Here is a 19,725-nt window from a genome sequence, read left to right on the forward strand (position 1 = left end):
GGTATCACTGGTGAATTAAATATTTTTGATGTACCTGACTTCAGCTTCCTTCAAAGTGTGTGGCTATTTGCAGTGCTTTCTGGTTGGAAACTAATTTTCTGGATAAAACAGACATACTTTGATGCATGATGTGATAAATACGACCTTCAAACTCATAATATTTCCAACACACCAAACTACTCACAGACAGGCACATAACCCTAGGTCATTAAAAATAATTATTATTAATAGCCATAAAGTAAATGAATAGGTTTTAAAAATCATTATACTTTATTATAATATAAATATATAACATTTAATAAAAGTTTAATATGCATCATGTGTATCTACGGTGGCGGGGGATGTTGGCTGACGGGCCAATAAGAAATTTCAAAGTATGTGAATGCGTTGTTGAATGACCAATAGAAAATTAGAATAAAGAAGCACTACTTTTAAGATTGGCCAATCATAAACCAGGGAGGCGGGACTTCTTGTTTAGTTGACCAGTAAGGAGCCAAAACGCTGACTTGAAATTTTTTTTTTCCTGCCGCTCTCGTCAACATGGATTGAGGTTTGTGTCGGTGGTTGCTGTTGTAAGTTTATGGAAGTTCAGCAAAGGCGCTGTTTGCTCTCATAATTACAAAATGCTGCTGGAAGAAGTAAAAAAGCTGAAAGTGACCGAGCTGCGTGTCAAATTAAAGGAACGAGGGCTCGATACCAAAGGGCTTAAGGCCGAACTGGTAGCTCGGCTCATTTCAGCCATAAAGGGAGAGGTTAGAAATACTGAAGAAACCACTCTAAATGAAGGTAAAGCTGCTAAAGAATCGTCTCAATTAGCTACAGAAGCCGCTGACGTGACTGTGTTGAATACAGAAGGCAGGAAGCTTGAAGAACAAAAACCAGAGACTAAAGAAAGCGAACACAGGAGTCAGTGTGGTGTTGACCAAAGCACACAAACAGAAAACGACCCGACACTACACTGTCCAGTCTCCCAGTCGCCCTGCTCCTTCTCTGAAGGAAGTAAAGACCCGGTCAGACATCAACAGCAGCAATTAACATCAAACTCCCCACGGCTTTCCACTGATCCTCTCCCTGAAGTCCACTGTGGAAGTCAGGAACCCTCTCTGCCCTCCAGTCTAGAACCTGCTGTTGTTCATGATGATGTTCCTGCTTCTTCTCTAACAGTGTCCCTGACTGGTCACACGTCTTATACTACTGATGATGACCAATGTAAGTCATTTTAAGGAAGTAAATGGGGGTGAGGTTTATGTATCGAACAAGAAATGTCATTTAAATGTCACAGTGTTGCTTTCTGCATGCATTAATGGTAGAAATATAAAAACCCAGGTCTTTTTGAGAAAGATGTAGTTATTAAGTCAGCTATACTTATATTCTGTGTACATACAGTACAGATTGTGAAGAATAAGAAAAAGCACTGAGATATTCAGTAAAATAGCAGACATTAGGCCTAGTTGTCAAATTTACATCAGTTATTATATATTGTAGTGTACATTTAATAAGAGCACGATTATTAATGTTGACAGAGTGAATCCTTATAAAGAAACGACTGTAGTAACAATAACATTGCTGTGCAAATAACATAAATATACAACAGTGCTACATATAGATATTATACAGACAAATACGTTAGTATTGTTAAATAAACATAGACTTATTTTACAGTAATAAAATTATACTTTACATAATATTTGACATTATAGTGATTTATTTTTATATTATGACCATTTGGAAAAGGTTCAGTGAATCATGAACACTCTTCAGAGAAATAAATACCTTTAATGCCTCCAAATTACATTTTCTGCTACAATTTACAGTTATAAAATACTCTCAACATATAAATAAACTGTGACATGTTAAACTGAATGCTATTGTAATGTAAGTGGTGCTATGATTACAAAATAACCACCTTCATGTTCATGTTAATGACACACATCCATTTCCAACCTGCAGCATCTCAAAGGGAACTAGACACGTTGGAAACCAACGTGGATGGGCAAGATGAAGGCGGAAATATTAAGAGGCCTCATGATGAAAAAGGCAGGGATTACTATGAGTTTAAAGAGGAGATTCAGTATAACAGGTAATAACTGGCTGTATTACATATTGTAAGGTGCATAATAGTTTATGTTCATGGCAATAATGGATATATGTTTTACCAATGTACTATCTCTGCCAACAGAGCCAAAACTCCAGAGCCTGGTTCAGAGAGTGACAACGAGATGGAGGTGGATGATGATGTGGTTAGACTTGATACCTGTAAGTTTTATAGAATCAAGGTGTGCCGTTTATTCAAACAACAAAGCCATTTTCAACAAGCAAATTTGTTTCTAAAGAGACACTCCACATACATGTACAAATGCAAATGCACACTGATATGAAACTCTAGGTGGTGTAGTTAAGGCTATATATAAATGTATTATTTTTATTAAAAGAAATAAACACTTGAAATATATCAGTCTGTGTGTAATGGGTGAGTATAAGATACAAGTTTCACTTTTTGAATGGATTTACTGAAATAAATCAACTTTTTCATGATATTCTAATTTTATGACCAGCGCCTGTACTTCCTCAGATTCTAATCAGTAAGTTAATGAGTAATAGAATACATCGTGTTGGGTGAGACAAGAGTGTCAATGTCCTCTTGTAGCCTTCCAGGTTTAAGTAATGCAAATTATTTAATCTTCATTTGTTTTGTTTTCTTTTAAAGTATGTTTGGAATGTTTGAGATAAACTGGGGTAGAACAATGCACAAATGTTGTGATAAATTTGTGTGGTTTATTAAAATAAAACAGTTTGTTATCTTTGGGGAATCATCTACATGATTATGACTTTGTTTATCTAAAGAGGCTTTTCTGCAGTTATGATGTCAGAATAGATTTGGCAATTGCTGATATTAAGGGGCTGCATATAGGATAACAATATATCTGCCACTATAATTTTATGATTATATTTCAGATTTAAATTTTATAATCCAGCGTTTTTGTGTTAAACATTTTTTGTTAACCTCATTAATATATATTAAATAAATGTTATTCTCATGCTGAAGGGTGTATTTGGATATATATTGTTTTTGTTATTCTGACCATGATGATGTTTTGTGTTCAGGTTCAGTTTTAGCCTGTATTGCTATCTTTAAAATAGTGACCTCATACTGGGTGGGCACAACCATCGTTTATTTTCCTGATATAGTGAGATCTTAAACGCAAATGTAGGGTAATGATGAAAAATAAAAAATAACTGCAGTTGATTGTTTATTGATATTATTACTTATAAAATCATTGTTCATCATGAAAAGTTTATCTAATCAGTCAGTATACTTTGTGCTTGTGTTTTCATAATTGTCTTTGCTGGTATTTTGTATCTTGTAGACAATAGTGACCTTCATTTTGAAGTGGGAGCAGATGGATGCAGTGGTCAGCCTTTACTCTGGGAGAGGTTTCCTTTGTTGCGGTCCGGGTGTAGGTTGACCCATGGGTTTACTCATGGAAAAGTAGGATTTGAAGTCAAGGTAAAATTTTGGGAGTTTTGGAGATAATTTTGGTGTTTTTAATACTGCTTTATTAATATTATTCTATGGATTCAGCCTTTTCGTTTATTTTTCTTTAGTTTCAATGACCTAATTTGTGGTATCTGTTAAAAATAAGGGGGTGGCACGGTGGTGCAGCAGGTAGTGTCGTAGTCACACAGCTTCAGGGGCCTGGAGGTTGTGGGTTCGATTCCCGCTCTGGGTCACTGTCTGTGAAGAGTTGGTGTGTTCTCCCTGTGTCCGTGTGGGTTTCCTTCGGGTGCTCCGGTTTCCTCCCACAGTCCAAAAACACACGTTGGTAGGTGGATTGGCAACTTAAAAGTGTCCGTAGGTGTGAGTGAATGTGTGACTGTGTGTGTTGCCCTGTGAAGGACTGGCGTCCCCTCCAGGGTGTATTCCCGCCTTGTGCCCAATGATTCCAGGTAGGCTCTGGACCCACCGCGACCCTGAACTGAATAAGCGTTACAGATAATGAATGAATGTTAAAAATAAAAACTTACATTCATCTTGAATAGCTGAACAGCTGTCCCTAGAAATTCAAGTTTATAAACCTGCATTTACTTGAATTCATGTTTAGCTTACTAGGTACAGTGTGGTTACCTATACATTATTAAAGTATCATCATTTCAAAGTTATTTTGTTATCTGTTTTTCTTTTGTTTTATAGTTTGTGAAGAAGTTATCAGCAGCTACAGTGGACCTGAGCTTCGATCCTGATCCACATGTCCTCAGAGTGGGCTGGTCAGTGGACAGCACAAGCTTTCAGCTAGGTAAATGCAGGATACTTGATATAGGAATTTATAGCAATTCCTTCAGTAAATCACTTATTATTTTACACATGATTCTCCTCAGGAGAGGAGGAGCTCTCGTTTAGTTTGGATGGAGCAGGCAGAACAGTGACCAGAGGAAAGGTGGAGGACTTTGGGGAATCCTTCTCAGAGGGAGATGTCATTGGATGCTATGCGGTATTGTGTTGGCCAACTACTGAATAAACCAATAGTAGAACAAGACTAGGATTAATTACTTGAATTAGTGTAGAGATCTTTAAATCTGTACCTTGGATTCAGGTTTATAGTCCAGGATTTTAAAATCCCCTGCTGGTTTGATGCTATACCTGGAAAGTTAAAACACCAGCCAGGAAACTGGATCCAAGGTCAGGATTTAAAGACCTCAGAATTAGTATCATCATTGTGTAGTTGTGACATGGGCACTTAAGGAGCTCAGGTACTAAGCAGATTGAGTTCATATTTACTTGGTTATGCAGTATATAACTTTTTTTTTCCTCCTTTTTTTTAGTTCATCAGTGAAAGTGGAGAGGCAGAGCTGTCGTTTCATAAAAATGGGCACTCCCTTGGGGTGGCTTTTTATATAAGTTCCTCCACTCTTGCAGGCCGAGCCCTCTACCCACACATTTTGTGTAAAAATTGCTTGGTTTCTCTGAACCTGGATGTTCAAGGGACAGTGTGGTATCTTGGGCCTCCTGGGTTCTGCCCTTTATCTGCCCTTCCATCCACTCAACGGACACGAGGCCCTCTGCCCCCACCACACAGGAAAGACTGTGAGGTAGGAGCATCACATTAAGTTGTGCTTATAAAGAGGCACATATGAAATATCATTATACTTGAAGTTATTTTAACATATGATCTGTTTCATGCTGTTTAGTTTTTCTAAATATTTCAATAAGGTGAAACATAAAATGCTCTACATGTAAATCATTTTTTTTTAACTACAATCTATAAAACTAATAATACTCAGTCATACTGCCCAACTCTATCTTATCTTATCTTACTATAACCTGTTTTCATATTGAACAATAATGTAAGTTTTAATTATTAGATGATTTCTAATTCAGCACAATTTCTTGTACAACCCTCCTTCGTGCCAGGTACTGATGATGGTCGGTATGCCAGGAGCTGGAAAGAGCCACTGGGCTCAGAAGCACATGACCAAGAATCCAGAGAAGCATTACAATGTGCTAAGCACAAACAGCATTCTTCAGTGCATGAGGGTAAGAGCAATATGCAAGAATGAAAAGGGCTGACAAACTACTAGAAATTATATTGTATTATTTAATGTTGATATGCCTTGAAATACAGCAGTCTAAATAAATGTGGGATTTTATTAAATTTGAACCTGGAAACAAACAAACTTTTTGAATAAAAAACAAACAAACCTTAAAATAAAGTTATGACTTGAAAAACAAAAAAGTATTATTTAAAACTCAATTTGCATTATTTCTCTGTCACTATTCAAATGTAATCAAATTTGTGACAACCATGTTGAGGCCTTTTTTTTAAAAAAACAAAAAAAAAACACAATAGTCTTTACAATGAAGCTAATGTTCAGATACTGTCAGTTTGATTTGATTCATGAGAAGTTTTCCAACAAACATGTGAAGTCAAATGCATTCTGCTTGTGAAATAAGGAATTTTGTAATTCATGTTAGGTTTTCAAAGTTTAAATTGTTGTACTCAGCTTTTAAGGCTGAAAATGTAAGCTATTTAAAAAAAAAATCCTAGCTGTCATTGACTTCTGGACCCTATGTTCTTGACAAAACATTCAGACAGCTATTAGCCATATGGCCATTGTCACATAGGTTTTTCTGGCACAATACATACCCTTGTCATTGGAAGCTTTGGTGCATCATATAAATGTCTTTGTTTACATGTTTTTTTTATTCTGTGATTGTGTGGTATAGAGAATATAGTGGGCAGGACTAATTAATGCAGAAATGAAAAACGGAGCACAAGTTTTGTTCATAATATATAACACAGGCATCTAAAAATAAATACTAGATGATCTACCACCAAAGAACAAAAGACCAAGACAATTCTGTTAATTTTAAGAATTGCAATTATTTATTCAATGTAACTAAAGTTTAAGAAGGCTGTACACAGCTTTATGGAGTTTTATAAACACACTAATGCCACTCCCCACCACTTCCCTTTACAATATTTCAGGCAAATACACACATTCATGTGAAATAAAACAAATTCAACAGTCCTCCTCTCTCTTTGAGATATGTGAGTAAATGTTGCCAAAGTAAGTTGTGAACAAAACAATGCCGAGCCGAGGCTCTGGCTAAAGCATATGGTGTCACGCCAAACACAACCCCAGAAACACATAAAAACGGAGCGTGTTCCTGTCTTATTTCCTACTATTTAGACACAGTTTGTGCTGTAGAACCTATTGTTCTTTGGTTCCAGCTGGGAATACATTTTTCTGGTTCACAAACCACGTTAAGTCAGTGGAAACATGCCAAACGGTTTCAAATTTAGTCCACGAACTGAATTGTGAAATATGGCTTAACAAAAGACGGTGTAGTAGCGCCACCTTAAGTTCTCTGTGTGAAATATTGCTGAACTAACAGTTCCTACTCGCACAGTCTGTCAGTCAGTAGGCGAAAATGCCTCTTCTAAGCTGGTCCAGCAACAAGAGAATATATTGAGAATTCAAGAGATCTTATCTAAAGAGACAATTTCCTCTGTCTGTAACAAACACAGCATCTTACAAACCATTTTCTAATACTTATAACAATCTTGTCCTAATGTGCAACAAAACTGAGTGTTTCTTTATTTGTCAAATCTATAAGAAAGTATAACCTCAATAAATCTTCAACATTCCCAATTTTCACTCCAGATGATCATGTCTGGCCCTTATACTTGCATATTCTAACTTAATTCTATGAAGTTTTCCAATAAAGCAGCCCTAATCCCCTCTTCATTATGTCCAAAATAATTTACCTCTGCTGCATTAAATGAGTAATTGTATCCAACACAATTCAAACAGTCATCTGGAATTGGCCAAAATGTTTACAGTACAAAGCACTGCTTAGTCAGAGGGCTCATTTGCAAGCTGAAGTCTTCTGTTGTATCAGTAAAGCACAGACAAACACTGCAGTAATGATTAACAAATATTGATTTGTATTAATTAATACCTAACATTTTTTTTATTTGATTCACCTTTTATTAATCTTGTATAAAGTTGATTTGTTTTAGCATGAAGCAGTCAAAATAATCAGAACATTTTATACAAACAATAAGGAATTACGACTTTATTGAAATGTTTGTGATGTATATATGCTCTTGTCCTCTTTTGCTTAACTCCGTAGCTGCCAGACTCAGACCACAGAGAATTACTGCTGCAGCAGGCTACACAGTGCCTCACACATTTGATCAAAACTGCAGCAAACAAGAGAAGGAACGTCATCCTAGACCAGGTGATGAATAATTAATGTTGTGAACATATTAAAGCATAGTTGGGCAACATTGGTCATGAAAACAAGTACAAAACATGCCTCTGACTTGAGGACCTACTGAGCTCTGAACATGCAGTCCTCTCAAAGGAATAATTTGTGTCTATGCTCATTTTAATTCCCAAAGTAGGATGTCACACAGTAGCAAGGATTAAAAATAACGCCATATGTATGCCAGTGTAATCACATATATTTCAGTATATGACAGTCGCTTATTTTATGTTCCAGATACACTTCTTTTTCACGCTCAAATCCAGAAGCATCTGCTCTTCTACAGCCCCAAGCCTTCAATGTCTGTTGTAGATAAGACAAAACCGCCGACAGCTTATAAGCACAGAGCAAGTCTTGCTTTCATCAGCCTGTCTCACGGCTCCTTTGCATTGCCTTACATCAGGTTTTGGTGGTTTCTGATATGGGTTCATTTTGTATGTAAGTTTCACGCTGCTGCAGAGCAGACATGATTTACAATTTATGTGCATTTCAATTACGTCAGTCTCTAATCCCTGAGGGGACTTTACCCCGGCTTAAAAGCTGTGTATATTATGAGTAGGCACAAATCTGTAGTTGTCTTTGTCACCCACTTAGCAACAGAAGGTATGTCGGTTTTTTAAAATCAAAGAACCCAAACAGACCCAATTATTTACCTGATGATTTTATATACGTATATATAGGTTAAAGTGGCGTTAAAGTGCTTAAAAAGAAGTCTGTTTATAACCATGATCATAGGTTAAACTTTGTACTGCAGCAGATGTCGTTTCTCTGCTCTTTCATAGTAATCTATTTGAAAATGCACCTTCAACCCCCTCTTCAATTACTCAGGCAAACATTTACCCATCTGCTCGGAAGCACAAGATGCTGCGTTTCCATGGTTACCAGAGGAGAGCTGTGGTGGTTGTCCCTTCAGATGCTGAGTGGAAGAGGCGTCTACAGCGGCAGCATGATGAGGAGGGTGTAGAGGTCCCTGAAATGTCTCTGCTGAAGAGCAAAGGTCAGCTTAGACCATATCAATCTTTAAAGTTCTTTCTATGAGCCCCAGGAAACTCCGGAAGGACCAAGGTGTTGAAACATTTTGTGCTTTTCCTCCATGAATCAGAAACTTGCACTCCTTGAGAACAGTGTTTTATACCAGTAGTTTCTGTATTGTGACTTTTGATATTAAATGTATCAAAAACTTTGCAAAATGGTTCACATTAAACAAGTTTAGTAATGTATTTAAAATAATTCAGTATGCCAAAATGTGTCCGCAGTTGCTGGGAAAAAAAGTGCCTGGAAATAGCCTCCACACATTGTCTGGTGTCACATAGTTAGCTGTGAAGTTTGTTGTATGTGTGATAGTGAAGAGTTGAGTAGTTACAGCATGTTTGTTTACTTTTAATTCATAAAAAAAAGCTTAGTACTTTCAACTGCAGTATCAACCAGTACTCACTGTTTTAATATCCTCATCAGTATCAGAAATGTAAAAGTGGTATCGTAATCTTTACATATAACTGCTAACAGTAATTTATTTTGTAGAAAAATCTGATTGTGAACAACGAAAATGACAAAACCAAACACATGAAATTAATACTAATGTTTATCTTTAAATCAATAATAGACCCAGTGCTGCTTTTTTTTTTTTTTTTTTGGAGACATGAATGTGTTAATGTTTTCTTTGCTCCTGTATCCATACACAATTCATGCTTCATGGACTTATTAACTAAAAGCCAAGGTGTGTTAAAGCGGGGAAATGCTTTTGTGCACTGCAAAGGATCTTTAGAAACTGGCTTAAAAATTACAGTGCTGCATTAGATAATTATACCATTTACCTAAATATTATTAAAATATTTCTAGCTGGCAGGTACGGAAAGCAGCTCTTCATGTTCTAAACATGGTGTGTTGGTTAGGATGTGGTAATTTAAAAGGCATGAAGGCCAGCAGTTGGTGTGTAAAGGCATGAAATTTGTCTTGTTATAGTAAATGAGCTATAAATCTGCTGACAGTTTGGCTGAAAGCCTTTTTGTTCTCTTCTGTTTGTGGTGCTGCAGTGAGTTTCACGCTTCCAGAACAGGGCGATCTCATGGAGGAGGTGTTATTTGTGGAGCTCTGTCGTGAAGAGGTTCAAAACCTACTTACAATTTACAAAGAGGAGGCCAGATGTCTCCTACCATTGCCTGTCAAGCGCAAGAAACGCCAAAACAGACACCTCAAACCTACAATTAATCCACGTGGCAGGGCATATGGTAAAGAGATTTGGTCAGCATGTATGGGGGGGAAATGATCTTTGTTGTTATGGTAAAGATGGTAGACACCTAATTTTCCTTCATTTTGGTATTTATGCTTTTCTAGGGCGAGTCTACCATTCATGTGGTCACCATCTATGCTGTCAGTCAAAGTGGGGGTTCCAGAAACCATACGTAAGATTATTTCAGATTACTTTTGTATTACATACTTTTAGATAAAACCTGCAGCCAGGAGATTCCTCATAACCCTCTGATGTTTTATTTTTCCTTCTCTCTATGTTTAGGTTTGGCACCCTTCTCCTACTGTGAAGCCTTATGGCTGCAACAGTGATCCACAGCAATACAGAGAATACTATCAGCCGTGCACTGGACAGGTGGGAGAAAATTTGACTTTATGATCACCTGATTTGTTTTCCACAGAACTGTAATCGGATTATTGTTTGGTCATAGAAGCATAACCGTAATATGCACATATGTCTCACTTTTTTCCCCCCCATATTTCTTTTTCTTTCAGGGAAACACGGCTGACCAGAATCAGTGTTACTATAGCAATCAAGATTATTATTTTGGCAGTCAAGTTTTTTGGTACTAAGGTTGAGTCTAAAAATATTTCAACATAATGGTTTTTACAGCTCATATTACTCACTGTCTATACACACTTTGTCTGTATTATTTGTAATTTTAAATTGTACCTCAAAGTACATTATGCATGTGTTTTGTAATTTGCCAAAAGACATTTGTCTTTTTTACAGTATTGACTTAATACATTATGATCGCAACATTACAAAAAAATGTCTTTTTAATTTAAAAGATGTGGACATAAATGTGTACAGTTGGAATAATGTTTTTGCACTACAGAGGAAACGTAAATATATTTATAGCATATTTTAATAGGCTCTATATACAAACCGTACAAAATTTCATTAAAATGCATTTCAAATATATTTCAGAGCAGTTAAAAGTAGAAAAAATATGGATCTCTTACAACCTGAAAAGTACAAAACAACAAAATTTGATAGCTGCAATCTTTAAAGACCTCTTGTATGTTTTTGTTTTTTTATATATACACATTTTTCATAGTAGATTTGACGTGTTATGTAACATTGTTTAAAAAAAACCCTCTGAAGCTCTGTTGTTAATGTACATAAAAAAATACATTAATTTATATTCTGCCTTATTAGTTACTTCTGTATCTAATTTGGATTTTGTTTTACATGCATACTAAACTCAATCAGGCCTTACTAGTTGATACAGCAGCACTGCTCCTTTGGCTGAAGGACACAATTCTGACCACAAGGAGGCGCTCTCATCCAACTGCAGCAGCTCCTGTACATGATGGTGATATTTGGAATATTACGTCTTTTAAAATAATTCATGAATTGTTCATATTTCAGCAAAGTTAATATTTGAGAATTCTCTTACCGCTCTACTCAAAAACACTACATCTGTAGATTCATGAGCTTCTGGACCTCCACGCCAGTAAAAGTCCTTCACTTCTTCTGTTGTCAAAGAACACCTGTTTACAAAGACAAAAAGTGTTCATTAAGCATGTTTAGGTTCACCGTGTTTTGTTCATGATCTGAGATTTGTACCTGATGTAAAACTCTGCACTGGGTCGTCCCGCACTGGTGTGATTTAGTGCTATTCCCATCAGAACAGGTGGGCTTAGGAAGCTGAGTGGAACATTCACCTGCAGGTGACACAAGATGCTTGATACAAACTCCAGAGTATTTACCCAAAGAAGTCCATCACAAATCAAGCATATGTTGTAAAAAGCACATGTACCTCATCTCTGATTTCTGCGCACACAGAAGAGAATAACTCTGCAACCACTGCTTTTTCACAGCCATGCATGAGATCCATGCTGATGGCCTCCTCGCTCACACCCTGACATACAGCCTGAGGACAGAGATTAAAACGGGAAATAATGCCTACAGGGAACAGCCTCAAATTATGCTTTTGACATTTGTAATGCTGTGACCTGGCATGCTTCCTAGTCAGAATAATTGTAAATCCAGGAAGGTATTGCACAAAGCAGAATTTCTTTAGTCAGATTAATAGCAAAGTCCTTGTCCAATAGGAAAGCGCTGAGGTACATTCCTACTGTGTAAACTTAATTTTTGGGCTTAACTGCTTTGTGAAATGCTCAACATGTCCTACACTCCTTCAGCTTGGTATAAGTTGTTCTCCCTGTTTTACGTTACCAGATTTTCAGATTCAAGCCCTTCCTGAGTAAAAGTATGTGGCATAGAGCAGAGAAACCATACAAGAACAAAACAACATGCAGGGCAAGATTACTCCAAAACAACTGACATCAAGTAATTGGCGCATCTTCGCATAAAGCTTCATTTGGTCATAAACATAAACACGTCAAAAGCTGGCACAGTTGAAAACTGATATACATTTTGCAAGCTCCAATTTATTCAAGTTTAAAGTACTGATGTTCATTAACAGATCCCCATTTATCACACACTCCTTACTTACCTTGGGCTCTGGGTGACCACCAGGTATATCCAAGAGACCAGCTGCTTCTGCAACTTTCTGACTCCTTCGAAGCAGGACCACCTGCCCATCTGAGGTGACCAAGACAGCCCCAACTCCAAGTGGCTGTGCCAGAAGGGCCTGTGTGTCTCCAAACTCCACCTCCCCACGCTGCTGCAGGCTCACAGCTTCCTGTGACCAGTTAGTTCCTAAAAAGTCTTTATAACAGGTCAAACCCAGCTGTAAGTTGAGGACCCATTCCTGCTGCTCAGAGGACTCTGATAAGATTTTGCCTGCGTCTTTCTGGGGTTCTTCTGATATCTCTCTAAGGCACGCAGCATTTGTTGATGATGTTACTGATGGTGTACCAAATGTTACCTTCTCCTTGTGGCCTGCAAGTTGTTTTTTACTCTTGGAGTTGGAAGTTTGAGTGACTTCATCTTCAACACAGTTTGTGAAAGTGCTGGAAATGGCTTTGGATAGTTCTGCTGAGTGCAGTCTGAACTTGGCCCCATTGAAAAGCCATGGCTCTTTAGCTATCCTGTGGTTCCACACTTTGTCAATGTGCTTCTCAATGTCAGGAACACTTCTGCGATTAAACCTACAGAGAGATATGCAAAACTTAAAAAACGGCACTGTCTTTGCTAGGCATCTGTCACCAGAGATATGGGTGATTCTATGACTGATGTACCATTTGCATTCCACAGATACTACATCTAATATGGCAAACTGAGGATGAGAAAGTAAAAATCTTTCTCAGGTTCTTGTTTTAACAAACCTGATACCACTGAGGCTGGTTAGAGAGGATTAAAACAGTTGGAGAATCAAAGAAGTTGGAAATAAATCCTATTACCATCTCTGTATTAGCCAACATTAGCAAATATAAGAGTAATTCATTCATTCATTCATTCCTTCATCACCTGTACCTGCATCATTCTTACCAGGAATGCTGTTTATCCAGAGCCTACATAGAATCATTTGGTTTCAAGTTAGGAACATACCCTGGACAGTACAACAGTCCATCACAGGGCACTAAACACACACCCAGTCACTCACATACTTAAACCTCTGGACAATTTCATACAGCAAATCAGTCGAACTAATAATGAGTTTTTGGACTCTGGGAGGAAGTAAATTACCTCCTTATTAAGTTAAATTAAAATTAACTCCTCCCAGACAGTGAGCTGAGGCTATGATTGGGCCCTAATACTAATATTCATTTATACCTCAAAATACTCATTATTTCTGCAATTCTTTGAATGTTTTTTTTTTCTCACGGTTCATTATTTTAAGACAATAAGTGAAAATGATTAGTGAAATTTTTCATTATTACAACTTACTAAATGTACCTCCACTGAAGCAGTATGTACTGGTGAGAGATGGGGTAAACAGAGGTCTCTACCTGGTGGAGAGCTCTACTCGAATCTGATGTTCTCCAAGACCCTGAGTAGGAGCACAGTGAAGCATCACAGACACTTCCGGATCCATAGTTTATATACCAGAAGTCTTCTCCTCCTGAAGAGTCGCTTTTTCCCTCTCACTTTTATCCGAAGTACACTCTCGGGTGCTCGACCTTCGTTCTGTCAAAAATAAAAACAGTCACTGCTCATGGTTAGAAAGGAGGAGACCTAAAATTAACTATGAAGCCAGTAAGCTAGCTCGCTAGTCACACATTCACAGGTAAATAAACATAAAATGTTTTTTTCCAAAGGCAAAATACCTCCCAACACCTAGACAAGTGCTAAACCTAAGTCAAAGGAGAGATAACTGACGGAAGAGCTTCAAATGTAGATGAGCGAAGAACCTCAAGCCTTCATGTTAATGATGAAGTATTGACACTCAAATAGTCGATTCTTTGACTCCACAGCGTCTCTATGATTTGGGATTGACTCTTTGATTCAGTGAGTCGAAACAACTGGGAGTTGACTCAGTCCCAGTTTTCGAGGACTGAATGTCACATAGGTTACACATTTTAATCAAACGTTATATTTGATTATTTAATTAAACATTATAATCTCCGTTATCTCTAAGTGTGTACACCATCTTTAAAACCGTTTATCATGACTCTATGCCTTCGGTGATTTCATGTTTAAAATAGGGAGGTTAAACCCGTTGGTTTAAATTAACTGAAGTTGACTCCAGAATACACGGAGGCGTTCATTAATGCGCCGTTAATTTTTTCTGAACTTGGAATGGTTGGCACTATCCCACCTTAAGCGCAGCGATTGGGTAACGGTAGTTCTCCTACCAATTACCAGCCAATCCCGGCGCGTTCTGAAGTGGAAAAACTAAACTACGCGTTTTCAAACATCAACGTCCGAATTTCTGTGACAAGACTGCAGATAACCACAGAAACTGCTTTTTATTACTCCTAAATATAAATGTGCTTTAATAAAGTCGTGTTTTAAATCAGTTTGAAAAGACTTATTTAGCTTTTTCATGAGGATTTTTAGGAATTTCATTTAATCAATGAGCTGTTAAATTAAATAAACTGTAATACATTTTGAGATATTTTAGTGATTTTATTCTAAAATAAAGTGTAGTTAACGTTGGCGAGGACAATCAAAACCAACGCTGCATTTGCAGTGTAATAAAAAATTTGATTTATGTCCCTTGTTAAAATGTATAGACATTATAAGTAGTCTCTGGAGTGGTTTCACAGACTTGGTAGATATGAATAATGAAGTGATTTTTTAAGTAAATAGTATAAAAATTCCCCATAATTGTGAATAAAATATGAGTGAAATTAAACACATTATAAAATATGAAATATATCTACACAGTGTGAAAGACGACTGGCTTAATCCCTGTTTAACATTATATTTTTTTTAATAATTATTTTTTTAGTGGCGTTAATAGCAGTTGCAACGGATTACAGTCAAACGACTTTTATTTTGAAGAGCTGGTTTCTCAGTGTGGTGTTGTTTTCACGTTTCTCTCTGGCGGTTCACATGGGCAGAGAGAGTAGTGTAACGATGGACACGGTCCACACTTGTTTTAAAGATAAAGTCGGTGAGGTGATGTTACCCGGGGACGTGTTCTCCTTCGCTGTGTCCGCGGAGGAGGACGGTGTGGTGAAGGTGGAGAAACTGGTCTGTGGTCCGGGACTGCGGAGGAACGGAGAGGAAATATTGGTGTGTAAAAGTGGCATTCTCCGCCGCAAAGCTCCCAATCTTTACTGGATAGACTCTCAGCAGAAGCGGGTAAGGGACACTTTTATATGATGTACTATCCTGCTTTTGGAACAGCCCACTTTCATGATTTAATAATTAATATATTCCAGGGATTAAAAAATAAATAAATGAAAGATAGTATGTAGCTACATAATTTTCAAAACCCACTGTCCCAATACACATCAGAATATTATGACCACCTCCTTATTTCTGCGTTCACTGTCCATTCTCTGAACTCCTGACCATACAGGAGCACTTTGTAGTTCAACGCTTACAGACTGTAGTTCATCTGTTGCTCTGCATGCTTAGTTAGCTCCGTTTCACCCTGTTCAGTGATCAGGACCACCAGAGATTAAGTGCGGTTTGGGTGGTGGAACGATCTTGTGTGTTGTGGATCAGACACAGCAGGGCTGTTAGAGTTTTAAAAGACTCAGTGTCACTGCTGGAATGAAGAATAGTCCACCATCCCAAAATATCCTGCCAACAGTGTCCCGTGTCCCTTGATGTAGGACGTCCAGTGCAAACTGCAGCAACCAATGACCTACTGTCTCTGATTTTACATCAACAAGGTGGACCAAGAGATGGATGCTTTGTGGTTGTGGGGGTCCAGACTATTGAAGGACAGGGTGAAAGCTGACACATTTTGTGGAGAAACAGTTGAACTACAGTCTGTAATTGCAGAGTTACAGAGTGCTCCTGTATGGTCAGTGGAGCTGATAAAATAGACAGTGAACGTTGAAACATAGAAATGGTCGTTGGATGAATGCTACAGCTTAATCCATCCCTTTCTCCAGTATGTTCCAGCAAAAGGAGAGTGTGTGATTGGTATTGTGACTGCAAAGTCTGGAGACATCTTTAAGGTGGATGTTGGAGGTAGTGAACAGGCCTCCTTATCCTACTTAGCTTTTGAAGGAGCCACCAAGAGGAACAGGCCAAATGTGCAGGTATGGCACCATTTTAATGGAGGTTTTTATGAAGCGTAATAATTGTGGTATTGTTAATGTTGGGGAAGTTAAGGGTTCATTCATTAAAGTCTTGATTCATTGATTGCTGTCATCTATCCACCCAAAGTTAGTGCCAATGCTTTAGACACATTTCCACACAGAGACATTCAGTTTAATCCAGTCACGCCTTTATGAGGTGGAACAAAAAGTTGTTACATGACAAAATAATCCTTAAGCATCAATATACCAGTAAGCATCAGTATTGTGTTAATATTCCAGTTTCTGTTCACTTATCCCTCTCTTGCATATACATTTTGTGTTAGTTTTACTTCAGATTGTGTTCACGGCCCTTAAAATCAGTCCTCACAAATAACCCTTCTGATTTCCTTCGCTTGGAATTTTACTTTTCTTGGGAGATACCTTACTGAACCAGGCTTGCCTACTGTTTTATTGTGTAACATATTTTCCTCATATGTGTGTATATATATGTGTGCGTATTTTATGCTCTGTAGGTCGGGGACCTTGTTTACTCACAGTTCATTATTGCCAACAAAGACATGGAGCCAGAGTTGGTGTGTATAGACAGTTGCGGACGGGCCAATGGAATGGGTGTATTTGGAGCCGATGGGCTCCTCTTCAAGGTTTCTCTGGGGTTGGTGCGCAGGTATGTAGTTGGTCTACAGTTTCTCAAACACTACATACTACATAAAATATTTGTTTATGATGCTACATACTGCTTTTTTATTTGCAGAGAAATTCAAAATCAGATCAATAGACTGCCCTAAATTCAGGCTTTCAAATCTAAATCTTATTACAATCAACGTAAACATTTTTCATTAATACAAGTTGCTCAAATTCATAGCATTAGTTGCTACACAAGATCATACAGATCTGACTAAAGAAAGGTACTAATAAGGAATATTATTATAAGATAAGGAACATTTTTTTAAATAGTGATGGGTATGCTTAGATATATTTACCATGTACTAGAATACCTGTGCACATACCTTGCATATATATTAACACTACAAGAGGCCAATTTCACCAGTGGTTCTCCTTTAACTGCCATATTATTTAAACCTACTTCCCTGAATATATTTATGTACTAAACCCATTTAAAATATGACTGCCTTAAATATGGGGGCTCACTCTGCGGAGTATAAATTGGTTCATTCAGCGACAACAAAACCAAACTTCTTCTTCTTCTACTTTTTTCACTTCCCTCTCTCCGCTTCCCCTTTTTCCCTCTTACAGACTACTTGCTCCACAAAGTGAGATAGTGAAGGACCTTGAGAAGATTTTCCCGTTTGAGATGGTGGTGGGGATGAATGGCAGGGTTTGGGTGAAGGCTAAGACTATCCAGCAGACTCTGATTGTGGCTAATCTTCTTGAGAGCTGTGAAAACATGACTGCACAGCAGAGGCAGACCCTGTTTAGGAGAGTGGCTGAGGGCTCCCTCTAGTGGCTCTGAGGAAAAATGACTGGATTTCAGGTTCTCCAGATGCAGGGCAGATATTCAGGTGTTATTCCTGTGAGTGGCTCACGATGCTGTATCTCCTGATACAGAACTGTTTTTGAGAGAGTTGAGTCTGAACTCTCTGAAATGATCTATAAAACGGTAAAATCCTTGTGAGGGTGTAACATACAAAGTAGGGCCTGGAATGGCCCAGTTTGTAATATTTATGCTAGAGAAGCTGACCAGGTTCCTTTAGTGCTGTGTTTTTTCACTTGATGTCTTAAAGTGATACTTTTTATATAAATAAATACATTGTGTTATAAAAATGTTCATATAAAGTCTTAATCTTTAACATCTTAAAGCTTGACCTAGTGCCTATAAAGTAGGCATGGATTTGGAGTCGAATATGTATTATGAATCATATGAGTAATATTTTGTGAATCAGCTTTTGTCTGTCACTCAGAATGATTATTTCTCAAGAAATCGACTGATATTTAAATGTATTTTCCAGTGGTAGAGAAAAGTATAAACACAAATATAGCTGTTTATTTACTATGAAAAACACTTGCTGTAGTTTTCCATACATCAGTAGCAAATGACCTGTCTGCCTTTAAAGGATTTAAACAGGTGGATTGTAAATCTAAAGCTATGTCTCAGGTATAAGAAAACATTTAATCTCTATTATATGTATTGGTTTTCTGTGATATTGCTCTCAGAGGCATTTGGCTCTTTACATCACCAATGTGAAAAATTTCAGCTCAAGTTTGTTGTTGAATTGAGTGTTTCACATCAAAACACATTCCCCCCCACAGTCCAAATACACGTTGGTAGGTGGATTAGCTACTCAAAGGTGTCCATAGTGTGAGTGAATATGTGAGTGTGTGTTACCCTGTGTAGGACTAGCGCCCCCTCCAGGGTGTGTTCCCGCCTCCTGCCCAATGATTTCGTGTAGGATCTGGACCCACCGGAACCCTGAACTGGATAAACAGTCACAGACAATAAATGAATGAATAAACATCAAGCCATTAACATCACTATCAATCACACTCTGTCTTCTGATATTGATGATATGCTACCGCTGCGTCTGTGCAGTTTGCAATGTTTAAAATTAATCTCATTCAAAACAATATTTGAACCCAAAGATAAACAAAGCTGAAATGATTTCCAAAGGACAAAAGTGATAATGACTAATATACAGAACGCTATGATCATAATTGTGGGGATAAAAAAGGGGTTTTATTTATATTATTGCATCTATGGATTGTGAGCTATTATTAGACTAATAAAACTGTCATAAGTCATTCACAACTGGAGCAGTGCTGTATCATTGAAACACTTCCACCCTTTATGTAATTCACCCAAGAACATACTCAGTTTTCAGGAGCATTTGAATTTTACAGCTAGGTGTATAAGATTAGCTGGATGTTATTCTGAACTGCACACGTCATCCCATTCATATGTAGGTAGAACACTGCCTGAAACATTATATTAACAACAGCCACTACACTTGTACTACTAGTATCTATAACACTGCCATTTCTGATCATATCCTCATGAGACCCAGAAATATTTATTTAATTTTTTCAGGATGTTGCGTAATGATTATTATGATGTAATTTTTCTTATTTCCTTTTCTGCATCACACCTAAATCCTGCTTCAACTTTATCAACA

At 37.5% G+C, this 19,725-nt stretch overlaps 3 protein-coding genes across 5 annotated transcripts; 2 read left to right on the forward strand and 1 right to left on the reverse strand.

Annotated features, from left to right (window-relative positions):
- The first annotated feature begins 473 nt into the window (after nucleotides 1-473).
- On the forward strand, nucleotides 474-11,164 carry si:ch211-107m4.1 (heterogeneous nuclear ribonucleoprotein U-like protein 2). Its single transcript, XM_066668250.1, has 14 exons — nucleotides 474-1,209; nucleotides 1,951-2,080; nucleotides 2,180-2,256; nucleotides 3,369-3,508; nucleotides 4,193-4,295; nucleotides 4,378-4,490; nucleotides 4,822-5,088; nucleotides 5,411-5,533; nucleotides 7,637-7,744; nucleotides 8,600-8,768; nucleotides 9,805-9,999; nucleotides 10,106-10,173; nucleotides 10,284-10,373; nucleotides 10,514-11,164. The coding sequence occupies exons 1-14, from the start codon at nucleotides 624-626 to the stop codon at nucleotides 10,589-10,591; spliced, it is 2,247 nt and encodes a 748-aa protein (XP_066524347.1). The 5' UTR covers nucleotides 474-623; the 3' UTR covers nucleotides 10,592-11,164.
- Nucleotides 11,138-14,527, reverse strand: nudt22 (nudix (nucleoside diphosphate linked moiety X)-type motif 22). 3 transcript variants are annotated; one of them, XM_066668253.1, is made up of 7 exons: nucleotides 14,285-14,527; nucleotides 13,883-14,060; nucleotides 12,484-13,081; nucleotides 11,785-11,898; nucleotides 11,592-11,689; nucleotides 11,422-11,515; nucleotides 11,138-11,325 (listed from the first exon to the last, which is right to left on the reverse strand). In XM_066668253.1, exons 2-7 carry the CDS (start codon nucleotides 13,966-13,968, stop codon nucleotides 11,227-11,229), a joined length of 1,089 nt encoding a protein of 362 aa, XP_066524350.1. In that variant the 5' UTR covers nucleotides 13,969-14,060; nucleotides 14,285-14,527; the 3' UTR covers nucleotides 11,138-11,226. The 3 variants fall into 3 exon arrangements, with proteins under 3 accessions (XP_066524350.1, XP_066524349.1, XP_066524348.1); XM_066668252.1 differs by having other exon boundaries at nucleotides 14,253-14,527; XM_066668251.1 differs by having other exon boundaries at nucleotides 14,201-14,527.
- An 841-nt stretch (nucleotides 14,528-15,368) lies between these two features.
- On the forward strand, nucleotides 15,369-19,323 carry LOC136694575 (exosome complex component RRP40-like). Its single transcript, XM_066668254.1, has 4 exons — nucleotides 15,369-15,683; nucleotides 16,448-16,597; nucleotides 17,110-17,261; nucleotides 17,852-19,323. The coding sequence occupies exons 1-4, from the start codon at nucleotides 15,432-15,434 to the stop codon at nucleotides 18,057-18,059; spliced, it is 762 nt and encodes a 253-aa protein (XP_066524351.1). The 5' UTR covers nucleotides 15,369-15,431; the 3' UTR covers nucleotides 18,060-19,323.
- Nucleotides 19,324-19,725: the final 402 nt, after the last annotated feature.

Source organism: Hoplias malabaricus, chromosome 4, assembly GCF_029633855.1.
Source record: "Hoplias malabaricus isolate fHopMal1 chromosome 4, fHopMal1.hap1, whole genome shotgun sequence".
Classification (NCBI taxonomy): domain Eukaryota; kingdom Metazoa; phylum Chordata; class Actinopteri; order Characiformes; family Erythrinidae; genus Hoplias; species Hoplias malabaricus.

Excerpts from the sequence above, each read along its gene's own strand:
- LOC136694575 (XM_066668254.1), top strand. The coding sequence starts at position 15,432 with ATGGGCAGAGAGAGTAGTGTAACGATGGACACGGTCCACACTTGTTTT. Across the intron at positions 15,684-16,447 it reads TAGACTCTCAGCAGAAGCGG|TATGTTCCAGCAAAAGGAGA; the intron begins GTAAGGGACACT and ends CCCTTTCTCCAG. Across the intron at positions 16,598-17,109 it reads GGAACAGGCCAAATGTGCAG|GTCGGGGACCTTGTTTACTC; the intron begins GTATGGCACCAT and ends TATGCTCTGTAG.
- si:ch211-107m4.1 (XM_066668250.1), top strand. The coding sequence starts at position 624 with ATGCTGCTGGAAGAAGTAAAAAAGCTGAAAGTGACCGAGCTGCGTGTC. Across the intron at positions 5,089-5,410 it reads CACACAGGAAAGACTGTGAG|GTACTGATGATGGTCGGTAT; the intron begins GTAGGAGCATCA and ends CCTTCGTGCCAG. Across the intron at positions 10,000-10,105 it reads TCCACGTGGCAGGGCATATG|GGCGAGTCTACCATTCATGT; the intron begins GTAAAGAGATTT and ends ATGCTTTTCTAG.
- nudt22 (XM_066668253.1), bottom strand. The coding sequence starts at position 13,968 with ATGGATCCGGAAGTGTCTGTGATGCTTCACTGTGCTCCTACTCAGGGT. Across the intron at positions 13,082-13,882 it reads CGAGTAGAGCTCTCCACCAG|GTTTAATCGCAGAAGTGTTC; the intron begins GTAGAGACCTCT and ends ATCTCTCTGTAG. Across the intron at positions 11,899-12,483 it reads GTGGTCACCCAGAGCCCAAG|GCTGTATGTCAGGGTGTGAG; the intron begins GTAAGTAAGGAG and ends CTCTGTCCTCAG.